At 30.6% G+C, this 13,289-nt stretch overlaps 1 protein-coding gene across 3 annotated transcripts; it reads right to left on the bottom strand.

The window, feature by feature from the left end:
• Positions 1–3,688: 3,688 nt before the first annotated feature.
• LOC103501834 (probable leucine-rich repeat receptor-like serine/threonine-protein kinase At3g14840) lies at positions 3,689–13,284 on the bottom strand. Of its 3 annotated transcripts, XM_051088158.1 has the most exons (25): positions 13,091–13,284; positions 12,815–12,992; positions 10,526–10,597; positions 10,352–10,420; positions 10,194–10,265; positions 9,626–9,697; positions 9,414–9,485; positions 9,251–9,322; positions 9,087–9,158; positions 8,930–9,001; positions 8,780–8,851; positions 8,300–8,371; positions 7,613–7,678; positions 7,347–7,412; positions 7,229–7,264; positions 7,114–7,154; positions 6,830–7,039; positions 6,660–6,721; positions 6,351–6,546; positions 6,093–6,239; positions 5,695–5,813; positions 5,401–5,611; positions 5,047–5,284; positions 4,691–4,841; positions 3,689–4,407 (listed from the first exon to the last, which is right to left on the bottom strand). In XM_051088158.1, the coding sequence occupies exons 1-25, from the start codon at positions 13,161–13,163 to the stop codon at positions 4,012–4,014; spliced, it is 2,907 nt and encodes a 968-aa protein (XP_050944115.1). In that variant the 5' UTR covers positions 13,164–13,284; the 3' UTR covers positions 3,689–4,011. The 3 variants fall into 3 exon arrangements, with proteins under 3 accessions (XP_050944115.1, XP_050944114.1, XP_016903080.2); XM_051088157.1 differs by having other exon boundaries at positions 6,660–7,039; positions 13,091–13,283; XM_017047591.2 differs by having other exon boundaries at positions 6,660–7,039; positions 7,114–7,151; positions 13,091–13,282.
• Positions 13,285–13,289: the final 5 nt, after the last annotated feature.

The following is a 13,289-nucleotide window of genomic DNA, read 5'->3' as shown; positions in this document are numbered from 1 at the left end:
AAAGGTCAAAGAAAAAAAGAAATTGAATCTGTATATTTTATATTTCAGAAAATTAAACAAAGGAAAAAATAAAAAGAAAAAGAAAAAAGATAGGGAGGAAAAGAAAAGAAAGTAAGAAACATAGAAAGGAAAAAAGAAAGAAGAAAGAGAGAAAAAAACCAAAACCGACCTGTCGACTGTCGAATCAACTGGTATTGTTGGAAGCAGAGGCTGATGTCGGTTTTGCAACATATGTACCGACTTGTGGTCGGTTCGGAGACGGTTTGATCGAAAAACCGACCCCGACTGCCTACTGCTGACCCCTAGTAAAACTTATGATTTGTGTTTATTTAAGTTCATGTACTTTTAAAAGTATATTAATTATTATAATTCTCTAGGCTGTCAATTTTATATTTAATATATCATTAAAAATTCATTTTTTTATATAATTATCCTATATATGAAATATAATTTTGAACTTTTTGTCAAATCCAATGTTAAGCTTTTTGATGTTTGTCTAACAGATTTGTGAATTCTAAAATTTTTAAAAGTTTGAGAACTAAATTTACGAATTTGAAAGTTTTTATATACTATGAGACACAAGCCTCAAAGTTATTTAAAGATTCAATTTGTAATTTAACCACTTATTTAAGTCAATTATGCTTTTATAATAGCTTTTTCGATTCAAAGCACTTCTTTCAAAAAGTTATCTCAAACTCACCCTTGTTTTAATTCTAATTTAATCGACGAAAACATCAATCTTAACACTAAGAGGTTGTTTTGTGTCGCATGCAAGTTGAGTTCATATATAAATGGTATCTGGTGCAATTTTTTGAATTTTAAATAATCTACTTATACGATGATCCACTGTTAGAAATTTGAATCTTAATGACGCAAAATTTGCATCATAAAGAGTTTCAATGACACAATTTTTGCTTCATTGAAGTCCCTATCAAGAAAGACTATTTAACGACATTTTAGAAAACATGTCATTAAATATGTTTAGATGACACCAAGGTTGTGCCATTACTACCATATATTTGATTTGAATTTTTTCATTCAATAATTCTCGTTTTTTTTTTTTTTTTTTTTGGTATAAAAGTATATATATTTCTCTCTTTCTTTTATTAGACAATCACTGGCTTTTAAAAAAGAAAAAGAAAAACTTTCATCCACTTTGCCAGCACATTTGATCTTTCAAAGTTAAAGGATGAAAGGTGAGTAAGTGCACCTTTAAATTAAGGGCTCCTTCACATTGTATTGGAGAAAAAAGTAGTCAAATTTTCCCACCATAATCTTAGGAGAGGAGCTTACCCCCCAACAACGTTTTTTCTATAAAAAATAAAACTCAAAGCATGCTCAAGTAGTACTATTTTTGCATCTTTTTATCTTTGAATTTTTTGATTGGATTATAGAGAGATTTATTTTTAAGTATAGTATTTAGGGGCTGAGGAGGTGTGTTTAAGCATCCTCTTGCTTTAAGGTTTGCAATTATACCCTTAAACTCTTTATTTTAAAAATTGTGCCCTCAAACTTATATAAGAGTTAAAAATCGAGTCAAGTTTGACCTTCAAAACTTACATAATTACATATATGGTAATATTTATCAAACCTTACGTTAATGTTAGAAAGCATAGCTCTATTTTTTAAAGATGTTGACGTGGTACGCAATAAATTTGAGAGAATCTTCTTATATTCATCTTTTACATGTGTTCTCTTAAGTGAAATCAAGATTATTTAAAAAATAAATAAATATTTTTTATCGAATAATCACCCAACAAAGGAAACAAAAAACAGTAAAGTAATAGAAAATCGACATAGGTATTTATGTGATTAACTATCGAAATGTTAGCTACTTCCTTAGGGATAGAAGAATAAAATTTTATTGGAGAGAATTATTTAAGATACATAATATAGACATCTTTAAGATTAGAAAGTTTTCTATATAGCACTCTTCTCTATATTTATTAGAGTTAAAATCATAAATAATATAAAGATGACAAATACGTATAAATAATTTAGATAAAAACTAGGGGTGTATGAATAACCCAAATAACTCGTCAACCTAGACTACCCAGAATATGGGTTGGGTTAGTTTAAAATGTGAGTTGGGTTGGGTTGGGTTGAAAATTTTGGTTTTTTTTCGGGTTGGGGTTGAAAAATTCCGATTAACCCAACCCAACCCGAATTAATAATATTTATACTAGATTATAGATATTTTATTATTTATTTAATATTTATGGATAATGTTTGGAATGTTGAATTTTTATGAATGTTTGAAACTTTGAATTTATAAATGTTTGAATTTTTTGATGTGAGTATTTATTGATGTACAACAATTTTAAATCGTATAAATATTAGGAATGAAAAAAAGAGTAAATAATACAACCCAACAAGTCAACTCAATCCGACCAATATTTTAAGCGTTGGGTTGAATTGGGAGTATAATTCGCGTTACTCAGGTTGTCAACCCAACCAACCCGAAAATATGGGTTGGGTTGGAAATGTCCCTCAACTCAATCCAACCTATTTATACCCCTAGATAAAACAGGCTCTGTACTTGTCGTTCAAAACAATAGACGGTAGATTTAAGGTATCCCAATCATAACACCTTCTTTTAAGCCTAATAAATGATGCTTTGAAATTTGTATAAAATGACAGTACTATGAAAATTTTCCCATGGAATGGTCAACAATAATGCGTTAAAATTATGTTTTTGTATCCACTAATGTCTTTAATATTATTCCTTTGATTTTAGGGTGAATTATTTGAAACAAAAAAATTATAAGATTGAAACGTATGATATTTGGTAAGATAATAATAATAAAAAAAAATCTAATCATAAAAAAATCACGATGAAAACAAACTACTCGGAAGTGGTTAATCTTCTAAATAATGTAACCATACACCTTTTTGAGGTGTCTTGTTAGATTGAGAACACTAAGGTGAGGGATTGGGAAGTTAGAGATGTTTTCTTTTAAGTCACACCTTTTGACATTACAACTCTTAGCGAGTTTACTTGCTTTGAAAGAGTAGATGTCTTTTAACTTCTCCATCTCTTACCTTTGACGTGGTTGTCTTATATCATCTAGTTTATTGTTGATGTCTAAACACATTATTCTAAAATTTTTAAAAGCACTTAAATAATGTTATAAAGGTTAATGTACTTAGCGGTGTTTATTATTTAGGTTCAATTAAGACCAATATTTACAACATAATCTATCAATGATAGAAGAGACTTTGTCGATTTTGTTATATTTGTAAGTATTTAAAAATGTTGTTATATACTTAATTATTTTAAATCTAATCAGTTGTATTTGCAATTATTCATTAAATTATATATTTAATTTACTTCCATTTAAGATTTATGTTTAATCAATGCATTATCTTTCAAAAATCTTATATGGATTCCTAATTAAAAAGTACTTTTTTTTTTTTTTTGGTTGCTGATGAATTTAATTGAGCTATTAAATATAAACTTGAAGTTCAATTTTTTGTCTAGCACATTCTGCAACTTTAAAATTTTCAAAAGTTTTTAGAAACTAAACTTATCGATTATTTAAAAGTCCATATGTCAAAAAGACAAAACTCAAAGTTAAAAAAGAGGATTAATTTATAATTACTTTAAAATTTTCGTTCATACCACTTTTTTCAAAAAGCTAAATTTATCACGGTTGTTATCCAAATTTAATCGAGGAAAAGATCAATATGTACCCAATTTTATCAAAATTGGACCTTAGACCTTCAATATATTGATGCAATATTTTTCTTCAACTCAAATAAGTTGTAAGAAATCAAATATACAATAACTTGAAAGAGAGAGTAGTCGTTTGACTCTATACGTTGTGACTTACAAAGTTAAACAAATTATATTGTTTAACCTTATCCAATCTTTAAAAGAAAGATTCCGTGTCAATATTAACTGAAAAATAATAAAGAATAAAAGAATGTGTAACAGCTAACAGCATACATCATAAAGTAATTGATGGGGATGACAATCACTGTATCCTATTCTCCAAGTATATTTTAGAATCAACCATGATGGGGATGGCTATCACTGTCAGCAATTGAAGAATCAGTCCATGGTCCATCCATCAACATACTTTGTGTCTCGCTCTCGCTCTCGCTCTCACATGTCATCATACTTTGCGTCTCGCTCATCGTCTTCCCTTTCTTGCGGTAAATCTGGCTCCACATTGCATTCACATCTTGCTTTGAGACATTGAGATCTGAAACCAACTCCTCCACAACAATTTTCCCTTCCAACATCCCAACTACTGTTGACATTGATGGTCTATCTGCAGCACTGATGTCCGTGCATTGGAGAGCGATATTGATCATCGTCATTGCCTCTGCCTTGTCGAAATTAGAGCCTAACCGTGGATCGACAAGGTCTAGTAAATTCCCTCTTACTTTTAAAAGATTAGCCTGAGAATAGAGAATGCAATTGCCTTCAGTTTTCTACCACTACCACTCATAACAGGTTTCATTTACTAGTAAAAAGATGAAACAATCAGCTCACTCTATGAATTTATGGAAAGTGTTTTTCACATGGCAGATTAAGGACTGGAATGTAATTGAGTTGCCAAGGACAAACTCACATTCCATGGTTATAAAAATAGGATCATATCTTTCCTTGGAAACTTTTGGTGTAATAAAAGTATTGTGGAACTCAATAGTTATGCATGAGTAAGAGATGGAGCTAACTCACATAGTCAAGAAGGTATAAGCAATCTTCCTTGGTTCCAAAACTTGTGTTGCTTCTACCACCCACAATTTCTAATGCCACCACGCCAAAGCTGTAAACATCTGCTTTATCAGTTAAGTAGCCTCGCATTGCGTATTCTGGAGCCATATATCCACTGCAAAATAATTGTGTAGTGGTGTGAATATTTGGATCATAACTTCGTCAAATAAATTAAATTTAGAGAAGATACATCCTCCAGAGATTTTATGTGACAACACTTAGGTTGTCCAAATAGTCCCTCCAGTAATAACTCAAACTTTTCCTCGTCATTTCTCAATTTTGTAAAAGCATATGAAAGAAAATGCCGCCATGTTACTCACTAGGTTCCAGCAACCCGTGTGCTGATGTGTGTGTTTCCTTCGTCATCCAGCCGGGCCAAACCAAAGTCGGAAATCTTAGGGTTTAGATTTTTATCGAGAAGAACATTGGTAGCTTTGATATCTCGGTGAACGATCTTTAGTCTTGACTCGTCATGAAGATATGCTAAACCTTTAGCAATACCAACACAAATCTTCTGCCTTGTTGGCCAATCCAATTTTAGTTGATATTCCTCAGGTCCTGTAGTATACCAATTTTGCAAAGATGCTCATTACATCCATTGAAGTCGTCACCAATATATTAAAACAAATATTGAAGATCAATAGCAGTTGAAGGTAATAAGGAAACATATTTACCGTATAAGGCACGAGCAAGGCTATTATTTTCCAGATACTCGTAGATTAGCAAAAGTTGATCTCCTTCAATACAACATCCATAAAGCTTCACTAGATGAGGGTGCTGCAATGCAGATATCATGCCTATCTCATTCAAAAATTCACGATTTCCTTGCTTTGACTTTGAAGAAAGTTGCTTCACTGCAATTACACTGCCATCGTTAAGAACGCCCTGCAATTCCAAAGACAGATCTTCACCCCAAAAGTATGAAAGAAGAGATGAAAAATTGAGATCCAAACGACAGTATATAACACCTTATAAACAGGACCAAAACCACCTTCCCCGATCTTATTGGCAACATCAAAATTGTTAGTAGAAGCTTTAATTTGTCTTAATGAAAATGATCCTGTTCCTAGATCGAGGTCCTTTAACTCTGCAAAATAAAGCATTATTTACATTAAGAAGAATTAGTTCTCCATAATTCCTCTTGTTACCTCGTATGCACAAAATTTCCAACTGAGGTAATAGTAAACTTATTTTTCTAAATTTATAATAAACACATAGAAAAGCAATTAAAACGTGGCCTAAATGAAATCATTAATGTCCAAAACTTTGCAAATACAGGTTAAAAAAGTTAGAGAGAATGGTAAAGCTATGTTAAATTTATAAGAACAAGAATCTCACAACCCATGCATGGTTTGAGATTAATGACCTTGTTCAAGTGTGCTTTTCTTTCTTCGGCTGCCTCTCCACCACAAAACTCCAAGAAGCAAGATGATAAAAAAGACCACAGCAGCCACAATTCCAACCACTACACCAGCAGATATGGCACTTCCACCTTCTGTTGGTGGATTAAAGTCTGCTTGGGGTGAAGAGAAAAACAACAATTATATTGAACCATTCGTTTAAATAAGGTTTCAGACTACATAATATAACCAAAACGTGTCATCAAAATATAGGGTCTACCAACCAGGTTCAAGAGAAATGGCTGAAATTAGAGGACCATAAGTTCCTCTTGAAGGGATTGAATTTGTCCCCTTCCCAGCCCAAAAGAAGCGGATCTCTACAGTACCATTAGTAATAGAAACAGGAAATTTCTTTATAAGAGGTTTGCCAACACCACCTGCTTCCTCTGCAATATTAAAATCCTTCAACACCAGCTGTCTCTGCAATTATTGGAGCTAAATCAAAGAACTTCCAAGGTACTAATATAGAAATATACAAATAGATCAAGAAGTGGGGTAAAAGTATACCAGATTATTTTTTGTTATGTACTTACCTGAACGTAGATATCAAATATGCGTCTGCCAAGGCTTTTGTATGTTCTGCCAATACCGAATTCTATCTCAGCAAAATGGAGGCTTAATGAGTATTTTCCATTACCCATGCAATATGCATAATAACTAAGAGAGATTGGAGAAATCCGTGCACTCGTGTACAATTCAAGACCTTTCATTGGGAGTTCAGGTGAACTTGATGAAATAAAGTCATCAGTTGAGCGATCATCGTCCATAAAACTACCAGTGTTGCTAAATCCCCAATTAGCTCCACCTTGAAAAAACAATGATGATTTGCCTGTGTTTGTGTCTCCATCATACCTGACTGTTCCGTTTATTAAATTTTCCTTCCCACCGCAATTGATATGGAGAGAGTACCAAGCTGCAAGAACAAAACCATATTGGTAAATGACCGCATTAGACTCAAGTAGCTATGGAAACAACATTCCAACTCACTTTTATCACAAGAGCCCGCTAAGCATGAAACTGTTCCACTGCTAAAACAATAAGAAGCTCATTAGAATATTAGACAATTCAAACAAGTCAACTCCTTGATTAGAGAAAAACTTACGGACTAATGTCTTGTGCAGAGCTCGCGAACAGGTTTCTGCATGGAACAAACAAGATTGGATAAGCTATTTCTCATTATTAGATATAAAAACATTGTACCATAATAGAAGCAGACTCACACGCTTCTTGCTTCACATCCAGTGGCCTGAAAATCTGTCTGGGTAAATTTGTTATAAGAGAGATCACTGTAAGAAAAAACAACAATGAGATTTTTCTGTAAAGCAAGAAAGAGGCCTTTTTTTACCTAAAGACTGGTGCAAAAGACATTAAATTGTTCTCTCTCTCTGAATATTGTTCTTTATTTTGAAATCTCAGCTCATTTTCAATTTTAGCACCTCCATACCAAGTTATTTAAACAAAACATAGAATTGGAAAATAAACTTACATGTTTTCTCCCTCCTCAAGCATCCAACGAGGCACAGATCCACTTAGCATGTTTCCAGTTAAAAAGCTAAACAAGAAAATATCAGATTATCAGTACAATAAGGATATTGTCGTTTTTAACCCCTCCCCACCCCCCCAAAAAAAAAGACAATAATGATATTATCATGAATATGATGCCAGACAATCCAGGTTAAAGTCACAATCAAACATGTGAGATCATAGTATAAAAGAAAATATCAAAAATAATTGAAAAATACTTGGTCTTAATATAAGCTAGAGGAGGTTAAAAACAAGATATTAGTTCAATGAACAACTCAACTTTTTGAAATTTCTAAAATAAGCAGACTATACTTTCGCATTTCATTTAGATAAATATAAACTCTAGAACGAATCCCCAACAAGAGAAATGATGCATATATATTTCATCACCGAAAGGCATAATAAAGCCACCCTTTTCAAGAGTTTTTGAGTTCAAATCCATGCCACTATTCATAGTGATACAGTTAATTAGAGGGTTAAAATACATATAATTGTCAAGTTACTTTTCTACACAACTCTTTATGAAAATAAATGAGTTTCAGCAACTGATTTTCTCCAAGAGAGAGAGATTGACTTATCCTCCCAAGATATGTAAAGCGACTACTACACTTATCCCCCAAGTTAAAGTTTATGATCATGCATTACTTACATTCTATCCACTTTTTTCAAAGCTTCAAAGCCGGGAGGTATTGGTCCAGTAAGTTTGTTGAAGCTGAAGTCTCTGCAGAAGAGCAAAATAATAACATAGTATTGTCAAAGAAAAGTACATAATAACTAAAGTTCCGTTTGGTAACCATTTTGTTTTGTGTTTTCGGTTTTAGAAAACTAAGTCTATTTTTTCACATTCTCTTACGATGGTTTGCATGTTTCTTACATACAAGAATTGAATTCTTACCCGAATTCCAAAAACAATAGCAACATTTAGTAACTATATTTTTTTAGTTTTCAAAGTTTGGCCTGGTATTTTAGAACATGGGTAAAATGTAGATAACAATTAAAGAAATTGAGGTTTTCGGGATGTTTGTAGGTTTAATTTTCAAAAATCAAATAGTTACCAAATGGGGTGTAAATAAATAAAGTTGGATTAATCATGGTATTGCATAGAAGTAGAGAGTAAAACTATACTGACATGGTTTTCGTGTTTTCCAATCCATTAAGCCTGGGAGGCAGCATCCCAATTATATTGCAACTCCTCAATATCCTATATATAACAAGAAATTAATTGATAGCTGAATTAAATACAAGGACATCTCAATTTTTCACGGAAGGATTAACTTACAGGGTTTTCAAGTTTTCTAAAATATTAACCGGTGGAAATGGCGATGAACCTCCATTCAAGTCACTGATTCTCCTGCATTTTGCAACTCAAATACGAATAAATTGCAATCCACAATACTTTGACTTACAAGACTACAAGGAATATGAAGCAAACTAACAGATCATCTAATAATGTCAAACGTCCAATTTCAGGAGGAATTGGTCCACTCAGCCCACTTGCCTGAATAGCTCTGTCACAATGAAATTAGTTAAGTGAGAGAAAACAGACTAGCAACCATGTAAGTTAAAACTACGAGTAGCTAGATTAGAGAAAATTTCTCACAGTTTTTGAAGCTTTGGCCAATTCCGAATGAAGTTAGGTATTGATCCTGTGAAGTGATTATCACTAATTCGACTGCATCATTGCAAAGAGAGGGTTAGTTTTATGTATTTAATCATTCATTCCCTTTCTCAAAAAATAAATTTAACAAATTTCAAAAACTTACAAATCCGTCATTGTGGTTATCTTTCCCAGTGATGATGGGAGCTCCCCAGTAAATTTGTTTGAGGAAACAAGTCTAAAGTACAACAAACAATGGTAAAGGAATGACCCGCAGAAAGCTCTCTTGAATCCCCAAATCATTATAACTAGAGAACTTAAAACAATTACTTGAAAGGAAAAAACAAAACTCAACTATGAAGAGTTGAAGGGTCTTACAATCTTTTTAAGTTCTTCAAGTTTCCAAGTTCTTGAGGTAGACTTCCAGAAAACTGATTAACTTCAAGGACCCTAAGCAACAAAAACCAGTAGTAGCATTAGTCTTGGGGAAATTTCTGACATACTATACTCAATAAAACCCAAAATAAAATATGTAGGAATAAATGGTATGTGACTATTGTCGTAGAGTTGGATTGTTTTATAAATGAATATATTTTTTTTCGCAATTAACCAACCTGTAGAAGAGGCATGGCTATCCAAAGACTATTACTTTTTTCAGAAAGCACAAATTTCTTGTGAAAAACATTTATCCCTTCTGAGTTTTTTCAAGTTCAATTTATTTCCACAAAATGTAGTTTTTTGGATCTTGTGAATAAGATGTTGCTTCCATAAAAAAGGTACTCTATTCTATCCTAGGAAACACTAGAGTAAATAAAAAATTTTTAAGGATACAAGTCAAGTTGTTGGGCTTAGATTTTCTCATACAAGGTTACATATTTTCTAATATTTTACGTAATGTTACTATTCATACAAACAGCACATAAACAATAAGGTACCCAGAACTTACAACTCTTTAAGAGTGCTGATGTTTCCAATCTCTTTAGGAATTGGACCCGTCAATTGATTTCCAAGAACGGAACTGCAAAATTACACATAAGCATTAGTCATAATAAGCCATATAAATCAGTTTTTGAAGATACTATAGAGAGTTAGGATAGAAAATACAGGTTGACAAGCTTTGTGAGACCCCATTCTGGAGGAATTGATCCACTGAGATAGTTACGGGCAAGATCACTGGATTAACAGAGAGAATCAACGAGTGATTGATTATGATAATGGGAAATTTCAATAATAATCAATGAATTAATTAAGCAACAAAAAAGTAAGTTAATTACTTACAGTTCTTCCAAGTAAGGCAGCTTCGCTATTTGTGGTGGCAGAGTACCCGGAAGGTTCTGTGACCTTAGACGTCTACAATACCATGAGACAAATAGTGTACTAATTTAAATTCTAGATTTTTATAATTCACTTAATTATTTTCTAATATTTTTAATGATTTAGTTCTATTTAAAATCACAAATAAAATTATTTGTTAAAAGCTAAGTAGCAACAAAAATGATAATACAATACCTTCGAAACAAATAGAGAAAAGAATATAAAAAGATTGAAAATTTTCCCATATTAATTAATAATAGTCAAATATTTTGCAAGCAAAGAAGAAAGTTTGTTATTTTGAACTATAGACATATTTTATATATGTTCCTTACATGAAATAATAATAATAACAATAATTACAACAAACAATAGAAGATTTAATATATATATATATATATATATATATATATATATATATATATTGTCAAAAAAAAAAATAGACTTTAATTTATTGTTTCTACATGTTGATTTACATTTAGAGGTTATATTTTTCGCTAGATTAAAATTAAAAAAAAAATTATGAGTAATTGTTAGATTTATAGTACATGCTAAGTTGCTAGGATCATTTCATATTTAATATAATTTTTTGCAAAGCGATTTTTGTTACGTTTTATTGAAAAAAAGTTTCAAATATAAAATAAAATAGATCAAATTGCTTTAAATACATTTTGATGTCGTCAAATATAGTAAAATGAACCAAAATATTTATAAATATAGTAAACTTTAGATTTATCACGGACCAATACACATAATTCTATCATTAATAAAATTTTGTTATATTTGATAAATTTGGTTGTATTTTGTCGTTAAAATTTTTAATAATTAAAATTCTTTTGGAATCAATTTATAACCTCGTAAAAGTTCATTTTAAAAAAATGGTTCATTTATCTTACCAGTTATCCAAGGAAAAAAAATTATTTAAGAGAATTGTGAGTTGTTTAAATTAATTTAATTATATATATTTAGAGTTCATGAATTAATTCGGGATTTTTAATAGACACAACCAAAATAAAATGGATACGTTACTTTTAACGAAAACATGTTTTCCAAAATTGTGAAAGAAAAATAAAATTAAAAAAAAATGATTTGTTTGGTAACTCATTTATTTTCTATTTTCTATTTTAAAATTAATTATTTAAAAATAGATGTATTTAGTAATTCACGCCCTTTTTCGTTTTCTAAACAATAAGTTTATCTTTAAAATTACGAAGGAAAATTAAAAATGAAAAAACTTTTTTAAAATATATTTTTTGTTTTTAGGAAAAAAAAACCAAAATTAGTTATCTATGTGATTTTTCTAATAAAAAAAAAGTTAAAAACACAATTCTAAAAACAAAAAAAATGAAAGATTGCCAAACGGAGTATTTAACTTTTCTTTTTTTATCTTTTTTTTTTTATATCTTAAATATAGGTTCTATAAATTATAAAAGTTTTATTTTCAAATATAGTAAAATAATTAAAATAGTTAAAAAAAATAACAAAATTTCAAATTATACCAACCATAAATATTAATAGACAATCAGTATTTATCGTCGATAGATTTTAAAATATTATTATATTTATAAATATTTCCATCACATTTATCAAAATGATTTTTTTATTACTAATCAATTTGCATTTGTTTTTAAACAGCCAAATTTAGTTGTTGGTTTCTTTTTTCTATTTTTCTCTAGGTAATTGGTTTTATTTTGGAAAAGTTAGTTTTGACATCAAATTTATATCTTATATATATATATAAAAGTCCGTTTTAGATTGATAAATAGATTCAACCTTACCTCTATGAGTTGTAATAACTCTTGCTTTACCTAACTAACTTAGGAATTAGCTGGTCTTTTTAACTCTCACACATTCCAAATCTTTCTTTTCTTTTTTTTTTTTATTATTATTATTATTTACAAATAAAAGCAATTATACCATCAAACTTTCTATTATAATTATAATTATAATTATAAGAATTCTTTGTAAAAAAATGGATCTAATTTTTATAATTTAAAATTTAAAAGTATATTTTAAAATTTTTTTTTCTTTAAAGCAAAACATAAAAATATGCCTTACTCCACAAATCAACTCATACATTTAAAAGAAAAAGAAGTTATAAATCAAACTTAGAACTTGAAAACAACAAAATAACCTCTTTTTATATACATATATGCTAATGAATTTTGTAATGAAAACAAAACTACTTTTAAAAGTGTAAAATTAAAGGTATTAAAACTAAAGGGAAGTTAGTTTAAGAAGAAAGAGAGAACGTACATTTTAGTGACGTGACAAACTTTGTGATTCTGGAAACTGCAGTCACATGTGAGATTATTAACAAACCCCAATTCCATAGAAGTTGTTATCCAACCGCCGTTCTCACCGCCGCAGGGATCCGTCTTGAAACTCCAATTCGCCTTCCCTAACGTTTTTCCGATCTCCCTCAACGCCTCAACTGATCAAATTAAATAAAAAGAAACAAAAATATTCATAAAAAATAATTCTAACCTGATTAATATTAATTAAATTCAACCGCTAGCTTCGTGGACGTACCTTCGTCAGCCGGCAGCCGAGCAGCGGCGTAGACGAGAGAGAAGAAAAGAAATACGGCGAGGAATTGAGCCATGAAAATGGCTCGGAGGTGTGAGTGGAATGGCAACGAGGGATTGATTTTCCAAACGCGGGGGGGTTCTATTATGAAGTGATTACGGAGAGGTTTAGCTGTTTTATTAACTTTTTTTTTTTTTTTAGT

The sequence above is a fragment of the Cucumis melo genome, chromosome 7, assembly GCF_025177605.1.
Source record: "Cucumis melo cultivar AY chromosome 7, USDA_Cmelo_AY_1.0, whole genome shotgun sequence".
NCBI classification, from domain to species: Eukaryota; Viridiplantae; Streptophyta; class Magnoliopsida; order Cucurbitales; family Cucurbitaceae; genus Cucumis; species Cucumis melo.
The sequence above is the reverse complement of the archived record's forward strand: the minus strand, read 5'-3'. Positions and strand labels throughout refer to the sequence as shown.

Excerpts from the sequence above, each read along its gene's own strand:
- LOC103501834 (XM_051088157.1), bottom strand. The coding sequence starts at position 13,163 with ATGGCTCAATTCCTCGCCGTATTTCTTTTCTTCTCTCTCGTCTACGCC. Across the intron at positions 7,265-7,346 it reads GGATGTGAAGCAAGAAGCGT|AAACCTGTTCGCGAGCTCTG; the intron begins GTGAGTCTGCTT and ends TGTTCCATGCAG. Across the intron at positions 6,547-6,659 it reads TATTTGATATCTACGTTCAG|AGACAGCTGGTGTTGAAGGA; the intron begins GTAAGTACATAA and ends CAATAATTGCAG.